Source organism: Antechinus flavipes, chromosome 1, assembly GCF_016432865.1.
Source record: "Antechinus flavipes isolate AdamAnt ecotype Samford, QLD, Australia chromosome 1, AdamAnt_v2, whole genome shotgun sequence".
In the NCBI taxonomy this organism is placed as follows: Eukaryota; Metazoa; Chordata; class Mammalia; order Dasyuromorphia; family Dasyuridae; genus Antechinus; species Antechinus flavipes.
Window position 1 is genome coordinate 197,000,564 of NC_067398.1, and position 12,757 is coordinate 197,013,320.

General features: G+C 32.5%; 1 protein-coding gene across 1 annotated transcript in view; it reads left to right on the forward strand.

The window, feature by feature from the left end:
* Nucleotides 1-12,757, forward strand: part of TMEM232 (transmembrane protein 232) — a 157,979-nt gene that overhangs the window by 21,226 nt on the left and 123,996 nt on the right. The window contains exons 5-6 of the mRNA XM_051994752.1: nucleotides 1,980-2,079; nucleotides 11,390-11,526. Of these exons, the coding sequence (XP_051850712.1) occupies nucleotides 1,980-2,079; nucleotides 11,390-11,526 (237 nt within the window). The remainder of the gene's footprint in view (nucleotides 1-1,979; nucleotides 2,080-11,389; nucleotides 11,527-12,757) is intronic.

The window sequence follows — 12,757 nt, forward strand, 5'->3', positions numbered from 1 at the left end:
AAACTATGTTGAGAGTGCTCAAGCTTTGTCAAAATCCATCCCTAGACAACTTATTTAATCCTGTTAGCTTTAGTTTCCTCATCTGTAAAATAAGCTAGGAAAGGAAATGACAAATTTCTCTAGTATCTTTACCAAGAAAGCCCTAAATGGTGTCAGAAAAAGTTGTTCTTGACTTAAATGACTCAACAAGTCAAAAAAAAAAACCCATAAAAATATGATGTTTGTATACATGAACATGAATGTATATAGTATTCATTTACTAACATACAGATATATACATAGACAAACACTATATATATATATATATATATATATATATATATATATATAACATATATATATATGTGTGTGTGTGTGTGTACAGATATCTATATGTTTACACACACACACACACGCACACACACACACCCTACATGGAACTATGCACATTTGTGTGTATTTACACACAAATTCATGCATAAAATCTGGAAAAACAAGTATTCTTCACCCATTTTGTTTTTCCTGTTTTGGTAGATAGGGTTAAACTCTTGAGGTTTTGTTTGTTTGTTTTTTGTCCCTTTGGAGGCAATTGGGCTTTAGTGACTTGCCCAGGGCCATATAGCTGATCAGCATCTAAAGCTATATTTGAACTCAATCCTCCAGACTCTAGGGTTGGTTTTCTAACTACTGTGCCACATAGCTGTCTTTTTGAACTTTGAAGGCTTATTGCTATCAACCAGTGTTACCTGTAAATAGAATCATCTGAAAGGATGCTCTTTAAGGAATTTTGTCCTGGATCTTTTCCATGATACTAGCCAATATTTTTTGGCATAAATCTCAGTTTTACTTCTAGAAAGTTATCACATCTTTGAAGGAACATTGTATAATGTTGACATAACATAGGAGAAATCTTGCTTGAGAAGAGCCTTTAAGGTTACATTCTGCTCTGTCAAATAAAATACTTTTGAAAAATAGACAACAACCAGTAAGTTCAATAGGCTCTTTTATTCGCTGCAGCTTTCATATATGGTTTACATGCAATAGTTATTTTCCAAAAACCCTTGAAAAATTCCCTTTATGGGCATGTATATTAATCTTAAAATTTTTCTATTCCTGATAATGTTAATATGTTGATATTCTCTTGAGTTATCTTCTTCATATAGTTGGGAATATAATGGATTAAATAAAATATATTGGATTAAATCAAAATTTAAATAAATTACATTTTAATTAATTTAGTGTAACAGTAAATTCACTTTGTTTCTGTGTGTGTATATTTGTGTGTGCATGCATGTATACTAAAATAAAAACTAATTCATCAAAAATTTCCAGCTGAAGAATTATGAGATCATTTTTAAAATACAATATTATTTGTTGTTTATATATTAGTCAGTTGCAGCAATAATTTATATTGTGTATCCTATGAATCCTGACATTTTTTAAAAATATGCGGAAATGAAGGAGGATTGTATTTTGTATAAAATTTTCCATAATTCAACTTTGATAGTGCATAAAATTGAAAATATATATATATACACATATACGTGTATATTTACAAAGACACACACACTTCAACATAATCTTACTATTTAATTGAATTTACATCTCAAACTTTATGTCCTATTTAAGTCTAGTGTGAACTTAAAAATATTTTTGATTAAAAGTTCTCTCACATGGAACAAAAGAATCATATGGTACACACATTTTCCTTTTTAAAAATTCTTTAAATAATATGTTTACAGGACAGCTAGATGGTCCAGTGGATAGAGTACCAGCCTTGAAGTCAAGAGGACCTGAGTTCAAATCTGCCCTGTGACACTTAATACTTCCTAGCTGTGTGACCCTCAATTGCCTCAAGAACAAACAATAATAAGTTTACATTTTAGCTGATTTAGTGTAACAGTGGATTCACTTTCTCTCTCTCTCTCTCTCTCTCTCTCTCTCTCTCTCTCTCTCTCTCTCTCTCTCTCTCTCTGTTTTCTTTTCTTTGTTTTTTACAGATTGGATTTTTGACCTTTTTACGACTCTTTGTTTATCACCTGTATGGTAATCTGGAAGGCTTTGAACCACACTTACTTAGACTTCAACCATATTTATTTGGTAAAATATTTTCTTTAATTTACTACATTTAAAATGGTTTATATTACATAATGAAAATTCAAAGTTATCTTGATAAACCTCAATTATATTTCTTACATAAGGGAAAATTGTTTATCACAACAAGCATAAGGCATTTTATTGAACTGTTCTTAAATTAAAATCTATGTATAAATGGAACTTTTTGGAAAAAAAATGGAAATGAATGAAAATGAATATTGTATAATAATAATTATTCCTCCAAAGTTTTACCCTAGATAAGGAACAAAAAATAATAATCTCTTTCCCTTTGCAGAAATGGGGGAACTATGGAGAATACTGCATATATATCATACTTTGTTGATATATAAGTTAGCTTTGATGAGCTGCCTTTTTCCTCTCTTTAAAAAAAATTATTACAAGCTTTGCATTGTTCAGTAGGGAAAAAGAGGAGAATTTATTCAGCAATAAATAAGATATGAAAATATAAGATTGTTGGAATACATGGGAGAGTTATTGGAATACATGGGAGCTACCTGACAGTGGCTGTTGGAGGTCCAACCCAGAATGGATCTCCTCTTGTGAGAGAATGATACAAGGAGACTGAGAGGCAGTTGCTGTTCTCTGACCTCTCTGCCTGAGAGGCTGTTGCATTATCTGACCTCCCTCCTCTTCCCTCTGCCTCCAATTTATCTCATTCCCAGTCTGCAACACCTGTGTCAGCAAAGGCTGCCTTGCAACTCCTTCAGATGTCATGATCCACAATTGTGGAGGATCTTGGAGAATTGACCTGCCCCTTAATAAAAAATGTCACAATTTTTTAAAATAATGCATAGTTTATTTTCCAACAAATATCTGAAATACACGTATCCCTTCAAAGAGTCCTAAATATTCATTAAATATTAGTGAATATTAAGAATAGTAGGTCTCCTAAATGTACATAGTTTTGGATGTAAGCAATATTGTTTTGTCATATAATGATGTAGGCATATTTTATATATAATTAGGTAAAGTAATCATCTAGAAAAATTTTACTAGATGGATACTTGAATGAAGGTTATTATTGTAAAGAGAGATGATATAGAAGAATAGATAGAGAGATGCTCTAAGAGCTAGGAAGGCCTTATACAAACTTTGGCATTGTGATTCTGAGAAAATCATTTAATTTCTTAGTGCTCTAGGAAATCCTCTAATGCTCTAAATTGTAGAGAATGTCATAGATTACCTTATATTAGTGAAATCACAGTTCTAACCCCTATCCCTAATATTATAATATTCTTAGGGTTCTCTTTGGGCAACTCAGTTCCTCAAATGGACTCAATGCTAAATATTGAGATAATTCTTTTCTTTTGGTTTGGCTATTGCTGGCTATTTGAAATCAAAGAAAAAACTCTTCTATGTAAATTTTCAATATTTTCTCTGTAATCTCTTCTTTGCCTTATCTATTTTTGTTTATCCCATCACAGAGGTCAGATTTATATCAGTAGAGAGAAGTGGCTAATAAAAATATCTTTCCATTTCTAACTTGTGATCCTATACCCTTTTTATAAAACATGCTCCCTTTATATCTTTAAATTACTTAATCAATTAATAAATATTATTAAGCTCTTGCTACATGGAAGTCATTGTTCTAAGTTCTGGGAGTGCAAAAAGAAGTAAAAAAAAAAAAAATCAGTTCTTGCCTTAAAGAAGCTTACAATATAATGGAGAAGATAACATGTAAATATATATAGTAAGCCAAATACATGAGGGGAAGAAAAATAATTAAAGTTAAAATAATTAAAAGAAGGAAAGCACTGGAATTAAGGCTTCCTGTACAAAGCCAGGGAGTCAGTAGTCAGAGCAAAGGAGGGATAGTGTCCAAGCTTGAGAGATAGCTAAAGAACATTCCCACTGTTGAGAGATGGAGTATCTTGTTCTTGGAAAAGCCTGGATGCCAATGTTACTGGATTAAAAAGTACATGTTGAATTCTGAGGTACCACGACACACCTCTCAAATTGGCTAAAATGATAGGAAAAGATGGTGAATGTTGGAGGGAATGTGGGAAAACTGGGATACTAAAACATTGTTCATGGAGTTGTGAACTGATCCAACCATTCTGGAGAACAATATGGATCCATGCCCAAAGGGTTATCAAACTGTGCATACCCTTTGATCCAGCAGTCTCTCTTTTGGGTCTGTATCCCAAAGAGATCATAAAAAAGAGAAAAGGACCCATATGTACAAAAATATTTGTGGCAGCCCTTTTTGTAGTGCAAGGAACTGGAAACTGAATGGATGCCTATTGGTTGGATCCCAGCTGAATAAGTTACGGGATAGGAATGTTATAGAATATTATTTTTCTATAAGAAACCATCAGAAGGATGATTTCAGAGAGACTTGGAAAGACTTAGATGAACTGATGGTGAGTGAAGTGAATAGAAGCAAGAGAATATTGTACAGAGCAACCAAGATTATATGATGATTAATTCTGATGGACGTGGTTCTTTTCAACAGTGAGGTGATTCAGACCAGTTCCATTGTGATGGAGAGAGCCATTTACATCCAGGGAGAGAACTGTGGTGACTGAGTGTGGATCACAACATAGTGTTTTCACTTTTTATGTTGTTGTTTGCTTGCTTTTTGTTTTCTTTCTCATTTTTCCCTTTTTGATCTGATTTTTCTTATGCAGCATAATAATTGTGAAAATATGTATAGAAGAACTGCACATGTTTACCATACGTTGGATTACTGGCTGTCTAAGGGAGGGGTGGAGGAAAGGGAAAGAGAAAAAAATTGGAACACAAGGTTTTGCAAGGGTGAATGCTGAAAATTATCTATGCATATATTTTGAAAATAAAAAGCTTTTTAAAAAGTACAGGTTGAGTAGGAAGATATAAGAAGACTAGACATATAGAAGGGGGATATGTTATGCAGGGCTTTTAATGCCAAACATAAAATTTTGTATTTATTCCTGGAAAAATTAGCAACTATTGGAATTTATTAAAAAGTAAGGTGACATGTTAATACCTGCACTTTAAGAAAATCACTTTAGTGGCTGAAAATAGCATGGATTGAAGTGTGCAGAGATGTGACAGGCAGGTTCAACATCAGGTTATTGTAGTAATCAAGACATGCACTGTTGAGGTCCTGAACTAGACTGGTAGATGTCTCAAAAGAGAAAGGAAGTATTCGAGGGATGTTGCAAAGGTGAAATCAACAGCTCTTCGGAATAACTTGGAAATAGGGGGACATAGGAGCACAGAATGACTTCTAGGTTGTGAGTCTGAGGGACTGAGAGGATACTGTTTTCCTAAAAGGTAATGAAGAAATTAGGAGTGAATGGAGGGTTTAGAGGGAAAGATAATCAGTTCTCTTTTGGACTTAATGAGTTTAAGATGCCTTTAGATATCTGAACAGGAATTAGAGGTACAGGTTAAAGGTTGTGGGATCATGCAATTTCTCTTAGTAGTGAAAAAGTTAAAATTGCCCAAGAGAATCAAGGTCCTAAGACTGGAGTAAAAATTTCTCAAGCTATTTTTGCACATTGAGAAAGCTTTTCTGTGATATAAGCAGAACTTTGTATAATGTACACTAATTTAGTGGTGTCTATGTTAACAAGGTTATCTCAACCCATGCACACGTTTATTATATATGTAATTTGTAGTATATTTTACATATGTATATTATATATTCCTTTCCTTTCCTTTTCTAAATGTTTTATGTATTATCAATTGGCCACTTTTGTGTGATTGCAATAAAAAGATGTCAACAGCCTAAAGTGGGAAGACATAGGGCAGTGAGAAGAAGGCAGAGGTGAGAGTCAGTAGAGATGCCATAAGGCAGAAGTGGCAGATAGAAGTTAAGTGCAGGTAGAGAGAACTGCCATTGAGTATAGTTAGTGTCTCAAATTATAGACAATGAGTTATAATACAATAAGCTTGTCATCTTCTGCATAGAAGTGGGGAGGAAATGGGGCAGGAAAGGTAGATTTGAAAATCATTACCATAATAATGGTAATTAAACCTATGGGAGATGATGAGATTACCAAGTGAAATAATATAAATGGAGAAAAGAATAGAGCCCAGGACAGAACCTGAGGGCTACTGGGATTGGATGTTATCCAGAAGATGATCCAGCAAAAGAGTCAGAGAAGGAGTGGTTCCATGAGTAGGAAAAGACCAGAAGAGGATGAAAGTGGTGTTCTGAAAACCTAGAGAGGAAACAGTATGGAGGAAAGAGTGATCTATTGTGTCAAAAGCTGCAGAGAGATGAAGGTAAATGAGGTCTGAGAAAGTCAATGGTTTTGGCTACTAAGACATAATTAATAATTTTGGAGAGAGAAGTTTAATAGAATGATTGCACTGGATCATGGATTGTAAGAGTTAAGAAGTATGTTAGAGGAAAGTGAAAGTACCTTCTGTAAAATGATCTTTTTGAAGAATTTAGCTATACAAAAGGCAGAAGAGAAACAGGAAAATAGTTAGCAGAAATGGAAGAATCAAGTTGTTTTTTGTTTTTTGTTTTTTTTTTTCCAGCATAGAAGAGACATGTTCATGCTTGTAGGCAGTAAGAAACGAATCAATTAAGTATGTCTAAAATGTATGTTTCCATTGCTTTCCAAATCTTCTGCTAGCTTTCTCATCATTACTACTGACGATATTGTTTGGTTCATATAAATATATGAAGTTAGAAATTTTGACTCCTTTCTATTAGCTGGTGATGCAAGTATTCCCTTGGGCTTTATTTTCCTCATCTGTAAAAGGAGGGTGTTGGATTAGATGAATTCTAAGAGCTATATATATGACATTATGATCGAGTATTTATTTTTTCCTTACATTTTCCATCTCTATAGCATTTCCTGAATTTCCTTTTCCTTTCTATTCCTACTATCACAGGTTTAGGTCTTAATCAAATTTATTTCTCTTAGAAGGCCAAAGCTAATTATTATTATATTATTATTGAAAGAGAGGAGTATTTAGTGAGTATCTACAAATAAACATGACTTTCTCAAGAACATTTCTTTTAAATACAGGGTTAATTTTTAAACAAAATTTGACAAAATTTCTCATGGACAGTCTTTGTGGGCAAAAGCGAGAAATATGGGTTAACAAACAATTCAGGGGGTTGGATTTAGAACTGAGAGAATGACTAAAACAAAATAATATTCATTAATCAATGAAATCTTGAAAGGATGTTCTATGTGATCCTAGAGACCTTTCCTTGATCAGTGACTGAGATGAAGACATAAGTGACATACTTCTCAAATAGTCAAATGATACAAATTTGGAAAGATATGCTTATCAAATATGCAGATAACACAAATTAAGAAAGATAGCTTACATGTTGGATAACATTCAACAGACTAAAATGATAGAATAAAGGCAGTAAATCAGTCAACATTTATTTAATACCTACTATGTGCCAAGGGTAGTACTAAGTAATAGGTATGAAAGAATGTCAAAAGGCAATCACTGTTTTCAGGGAGCTCACAATCTAACGGGGAAAAGTATGCAAACTACTATGTGCAAGCAAGGTATACATACATACATATGTGTGTATATATTCAAATATATATATGAGAAGTTTAAAATAATAAGCAAAGGGAAGGTACTAGAATTAAATTGCACTAGGAGAGGCTTCTTATAGAAGATGGGATTTTAAGTGGTACCTAAAGGAAGCTAGGTTAAGTCAGCAGGCAAAAATGAAGAAAGAGAGCATTACAGATATTGATGGCATCCAGTAAAAATGCTTGGAGATAGGCTAGAATGTCTTGTTCAAGGAACAGTAAGGAGAACAGTATTTTATTCACTGGATCACACAGTATATAGTTTGGGGATTGGGAATGTAAGCCATAAGAAAACTGGAAAAGTGGGAAAGGGATGTGAATTATGAAAGGTTTTGAAAAGCGAGATGATTTTATATTGATCCTTAAAGTGATAAGGAAACGTAGAGTTTAAATTGGGTTCAGAAAGTCGGCTTCACAAGTACAAAACATGGAAGGCATGGCTAGAATGCAATTTGTCTTTAAAAAATTGTGGAGAGCTTAGTAGATTGCAATATCAATATGAGACAACATTGAAATGACAACCCCCCAAAGCTGTGATTTTAAGCTGTATTGAAGAGGCATAAATTGTTCTTGGAACTAAAAAAATGGTAGTTTTACTATGTTTTGCTCTTATCTGACAGCATTTGGTATTGCATATGCTTAATTGGAAGAGTAATTAAAATTGTTTTCTTTGCAAAACAAGGAACAACAAGTGAAAGTTGAAGAGAGGTAGATTTCAGCTTGATATAAGGAAAAACTTTTGACAATTAAGAGTTATCCAAAAATAGAATTAGCTTGCATTTGGAGGTATCCTCTCATGAAAAGCCTTCAAGCAAAAGCCAAATTATTTTTTGTTGGAGATATGAATTGAATTTTTTTCAGGAAGAGTTGGACAAGATGCCCTCTGAAACTTTTTGTACAGCTGAAATTCTCTTATTTTGTCATTCCATCTTGATGACATCTCTTTCTCTAATCTCTTTTCAATTTATCCTTTCAAAGCAACAAGAATCATTTTAAGTATGATTTTGATCATGTCATATGCCTTTTTGGAATCATATAATTCTATAGTCTTTTAAAAATATTTTTATTGTTTTCCAGTTATATGTAAAACAGCTTGTTTTTATATTTTTCCTAGTAATACATGTACATTAATTTTAATACACATTTATGAATCATGCTGGGAGAGAAAAATCATAACAAAAAGAAAAAAACATGAAGAAAAAAAAAACAGAAGAAAAAGAAAAAAGAAATGAACATAGCATTGTTCTCTCAGTTCTATAGTTCTCTCTGAAGATACAAAAGGCATTTTCTATCCAAAGTATATTGGGATTGGGATTGCCTTGGATCACTGAACTGTTGAAAAGTTTTTCATAGTTGATCACTACACAATCTTGCAATTATTGTGTACAACATATTCCTAGTTCTGCTTATTTCACTCAGCATCAGCATCTGCCTAAATTGGCTTACTTGTTCAGTGCCAAACCAATCAAACTGCCAAAAATTATTTTTAAGAGCTAGAAAAAATAACAAAAAACATCTGAAAGAACAAAAGTTCAAGAATATAAAGGGAATTAATGAAAAATAAAATAGAAAAGATGGTGGCCTAGCAATATCGGACTTAAAATTATATTATAAAACAGTAGTCATCAAAACCATTTGGTATTGCTAAAAAATAGAATGATGAATCAATGAAATAGGTTAGATATACATGACACCTTAATTCAGTGACAATAGGAATCTAATATTTGATAAACCCCCAAACTCCAGCTTTTGGAAGAAAAATTCATTCTTTCACAAAAATTGCCGAGAAAATTGGAAAATAGTATGTCAGAAATTTGGTATAGAATTATATCTTACATCCCATCCCAAAATAAGGTCAAAATGGTTACATGATTTGGGCATAAGCAAATTAGGAGAAAAAAGGATTGTTTCCCTATCAAATCTTTGAAGAAAGGAAAAATTTATGGCCAAAGAAAAACTAGAGAACATTATAAAATACAAAATGGGCAACTTTGATTACATTAAATTAAAAAAGGTTTTGGACAAAACAATACAAACGATTAAAAGGGAAGTACAAAGCTAGGAGATTTTTTTTACAGCCAGTGTAAAGGCCTCATTTCGAAAATATATAAAGAACTGTCAAATTTATAAATATAAGTCATTCCCTAATTGATGAATGGTCAAAGAATATGAACAGACAATTTTCACATGAAGAAATCAAAGCTGTCTATAATTATATGAAAAAAATGTTCTAACTCATTGATTAAAGAAATGCAAATTTAAAAAATTTTGAGGTACCACCCTCACATCTCTCAGATTAACAAAGATGACAGGAAAAAATTATGATAAATGTTGGAGGGGATATGGGAAAAACTAATACACCAATGCATTATTGGTGGAGTTGTGAAATAATCCAACCATTCTGGAGAACAATTTGGAATTATGCCAAAGTGCTAATAAGCTGTATATATGCTTTGAGCCAGCAGTACTATTATTAAGTCTGTATCCCAAGGAAATGAAAAAAGGAGGGGAAAGACCCATATGAAATGTTTGTAGCAGCTCTTTTTGTGGTGGCAAAGAATTGGAAAATGGATAGATGCCCATCAACTGAGGAATGGCTGAATAAGTTATAGTGTGTGTAAGTAATGAATATTGTTGTTCTATATGAAATGATGAACAAAATTAGAAAGGCCTGGAAAGATTTATATGAACTGATGGTAAGTGAAACAATTCTGTAGTCTTTTACATAAAATTAAGACTCATGATTTAGACTATGGCTGTTTCATCTTCCCTTAGGATTCTAGGGATTACCCAGTGCTATTGGATTTTCTAATAATATGGCTTATGATTTTCCCCATGATTATCAATTTATTTTTAATTTTCAGTTAGCTAGGCTTAATTATCCCTTATAAAGTTTGACACATCCTCCTATAAGTACACACACACACCACACACACACACACACACACACACACACACACACACAGCACAGGAGAAAGTAAATTAAAGTTTATAAAATACACATGGAAGATTTGGATTGCTAGAAGTGCTTTGTTTCCCTTCATGGGGACTTTGGTGGGAAGGGATTTCATGAAGTCACCTTTAGGCATGCTCATGGCAAAGAAGTATTTTGTTAAGGTAGATTTTAATCTTCTAAGAAATGTGTACTCTTAGAAAATTATCTGTGGGCATTGAAAAATTAAATGATTTGTCCAGGGTCACATGAATTCAAATTTTCCTAATTCCAAGGCCATTTCTATATTATTCTACACTGCAACTTCCTGAAAGTTAACAGTATTCTAATTGACTTGTTGGAGGCAGCAGGGCTTAAAAGTGTGATGAGTCTGAAGCTTCAATTAGAATGAAAATAATATGTTAAGAGTCTGCATTTAAATGACACCAATTAATGCCAGTATTTTAGAAAGAGTTGGGCCAAAAAACAAAAACAAAACAAAACTAGATTAGGGATGTTAATCATAAAGTAATTTTTCTGTATTGACTATGCAGCTATTATGTATTTATTGTGTTTTTTTGCTTAATTGGTAACCTCCATACATAATTGAGGAATAACTGTATTTAACTGGACACTTAGTCATAATGAACTAGCTGTATTCCTTTTGACTTGCTTACACTGCAATATTATATTGCCCTATAAAGATTCATAAATATTACTTCTAAATTTTAATTGAAAATATTACAGTACTTTCAGATTTTAAATACTTAGGTTAAATATAGTATAATGAGTAAAAGGCAGATATAATTAAATGTAAAATAATGTTTTGAAAATCTTTTTTTCCATACAATAGCACTTTATTTTTGTGAAGACACCTACAGCAAGTATCCCAACATCCTTTCAATTATCAGTTTTATGAAAAAGACCGGTGAAGTCATTTGCTTTCCAGAAATATTTGAAATGAATGAGGATGTAATTTTTCCTGGCATGGTAGGTAATCATCTGATACATCAGACAGCATTATCATTAAGGGACAAGTGTGGGCTGTGGTTTGGCAGGCAGCATAACCTGGTTGATAGCCCAGAATTCTGGTTGTCTGTTGTCATGTCTATTAATATTGGTGCACAGATACAGAGGGAATTCTCAAGAGAGAAATCTTAGGGACAATCAATGAATTCTGACCACAACCTTCCTTTTTGACTACAAGGATATTGTGCTCAAAAGAGCTTTGCACACACGTCATACTTTCCCTAAATAAATTTGGTTAAACCAGTTATTGATACATAGGACCTTCCATTTACTTGGTTGGAGTTATGGTCAAATATAAAGTAATTTCTGAACTCTAGGCCCTAGCAATAAGCCAGTCTATATACCTTTTATCTTACCCTCTGTAGTTAGTATACACACACACACACACACACCACACACACACACACACACAGATCTTGTTTTTACATAATTATTTGCATATTTTCTACTCCATTAAAATGAGTTCATTGAAAACAGGGACTTAATTTGTTGTTTTTTGTTTTGTTTTGTTTCATTTTGCCTTTTTTTTTTTTTTAATCTCTAGTGTACATGCCAGGTACTTAATACATATTTGTTGTAATATTTGTAACATCTTAATAATTTTTTGGGAGGAGGGAGGAGTAATTCATTTATGGCTTAGTCAATTTCTTTTTCTCAGATTAGGTTAAGTTCTCTATTTCTTAGCCTGTTGATATTTTAATTTTCTATTTTTGTAAATGTTCATCCATTTAATTTAGGTGATCAAAGTAATTTCTAATTTATTTTTCATTTTTTTCAGTTGGTATGAATTCAACTTTTTCAGTTTTGATGCTGATTTGATTTTATATTTTCTTTTTAAAATAAAATGAATGGTTTTTACATTTTATTGTTTAAAAAGCAAAATGGCTTCTAGTTTTATAATTCAATTTTTTCAATTTTGTTCATCTTTTTAATTTTTAGGATTTCTTTCTTTGACAAAGAGACTTAACTCAGTTTCAATTGATCAATGATGGACAGAAGCAGTTACACCCAAAGAAAGAACACTGGGAAATGAATGCAAACTGTTTGCATTTTTGTTTTTCTTCCTGGTTATTTCTACCTTCTGAATCCAATTCTCCCTGTGCAACAAGAAAACTGTTCGGTTCTGCACACATATATTGTATCTAGGATATACTGTGACATATTTAACATATATAGGACTGCTTGCCATTTA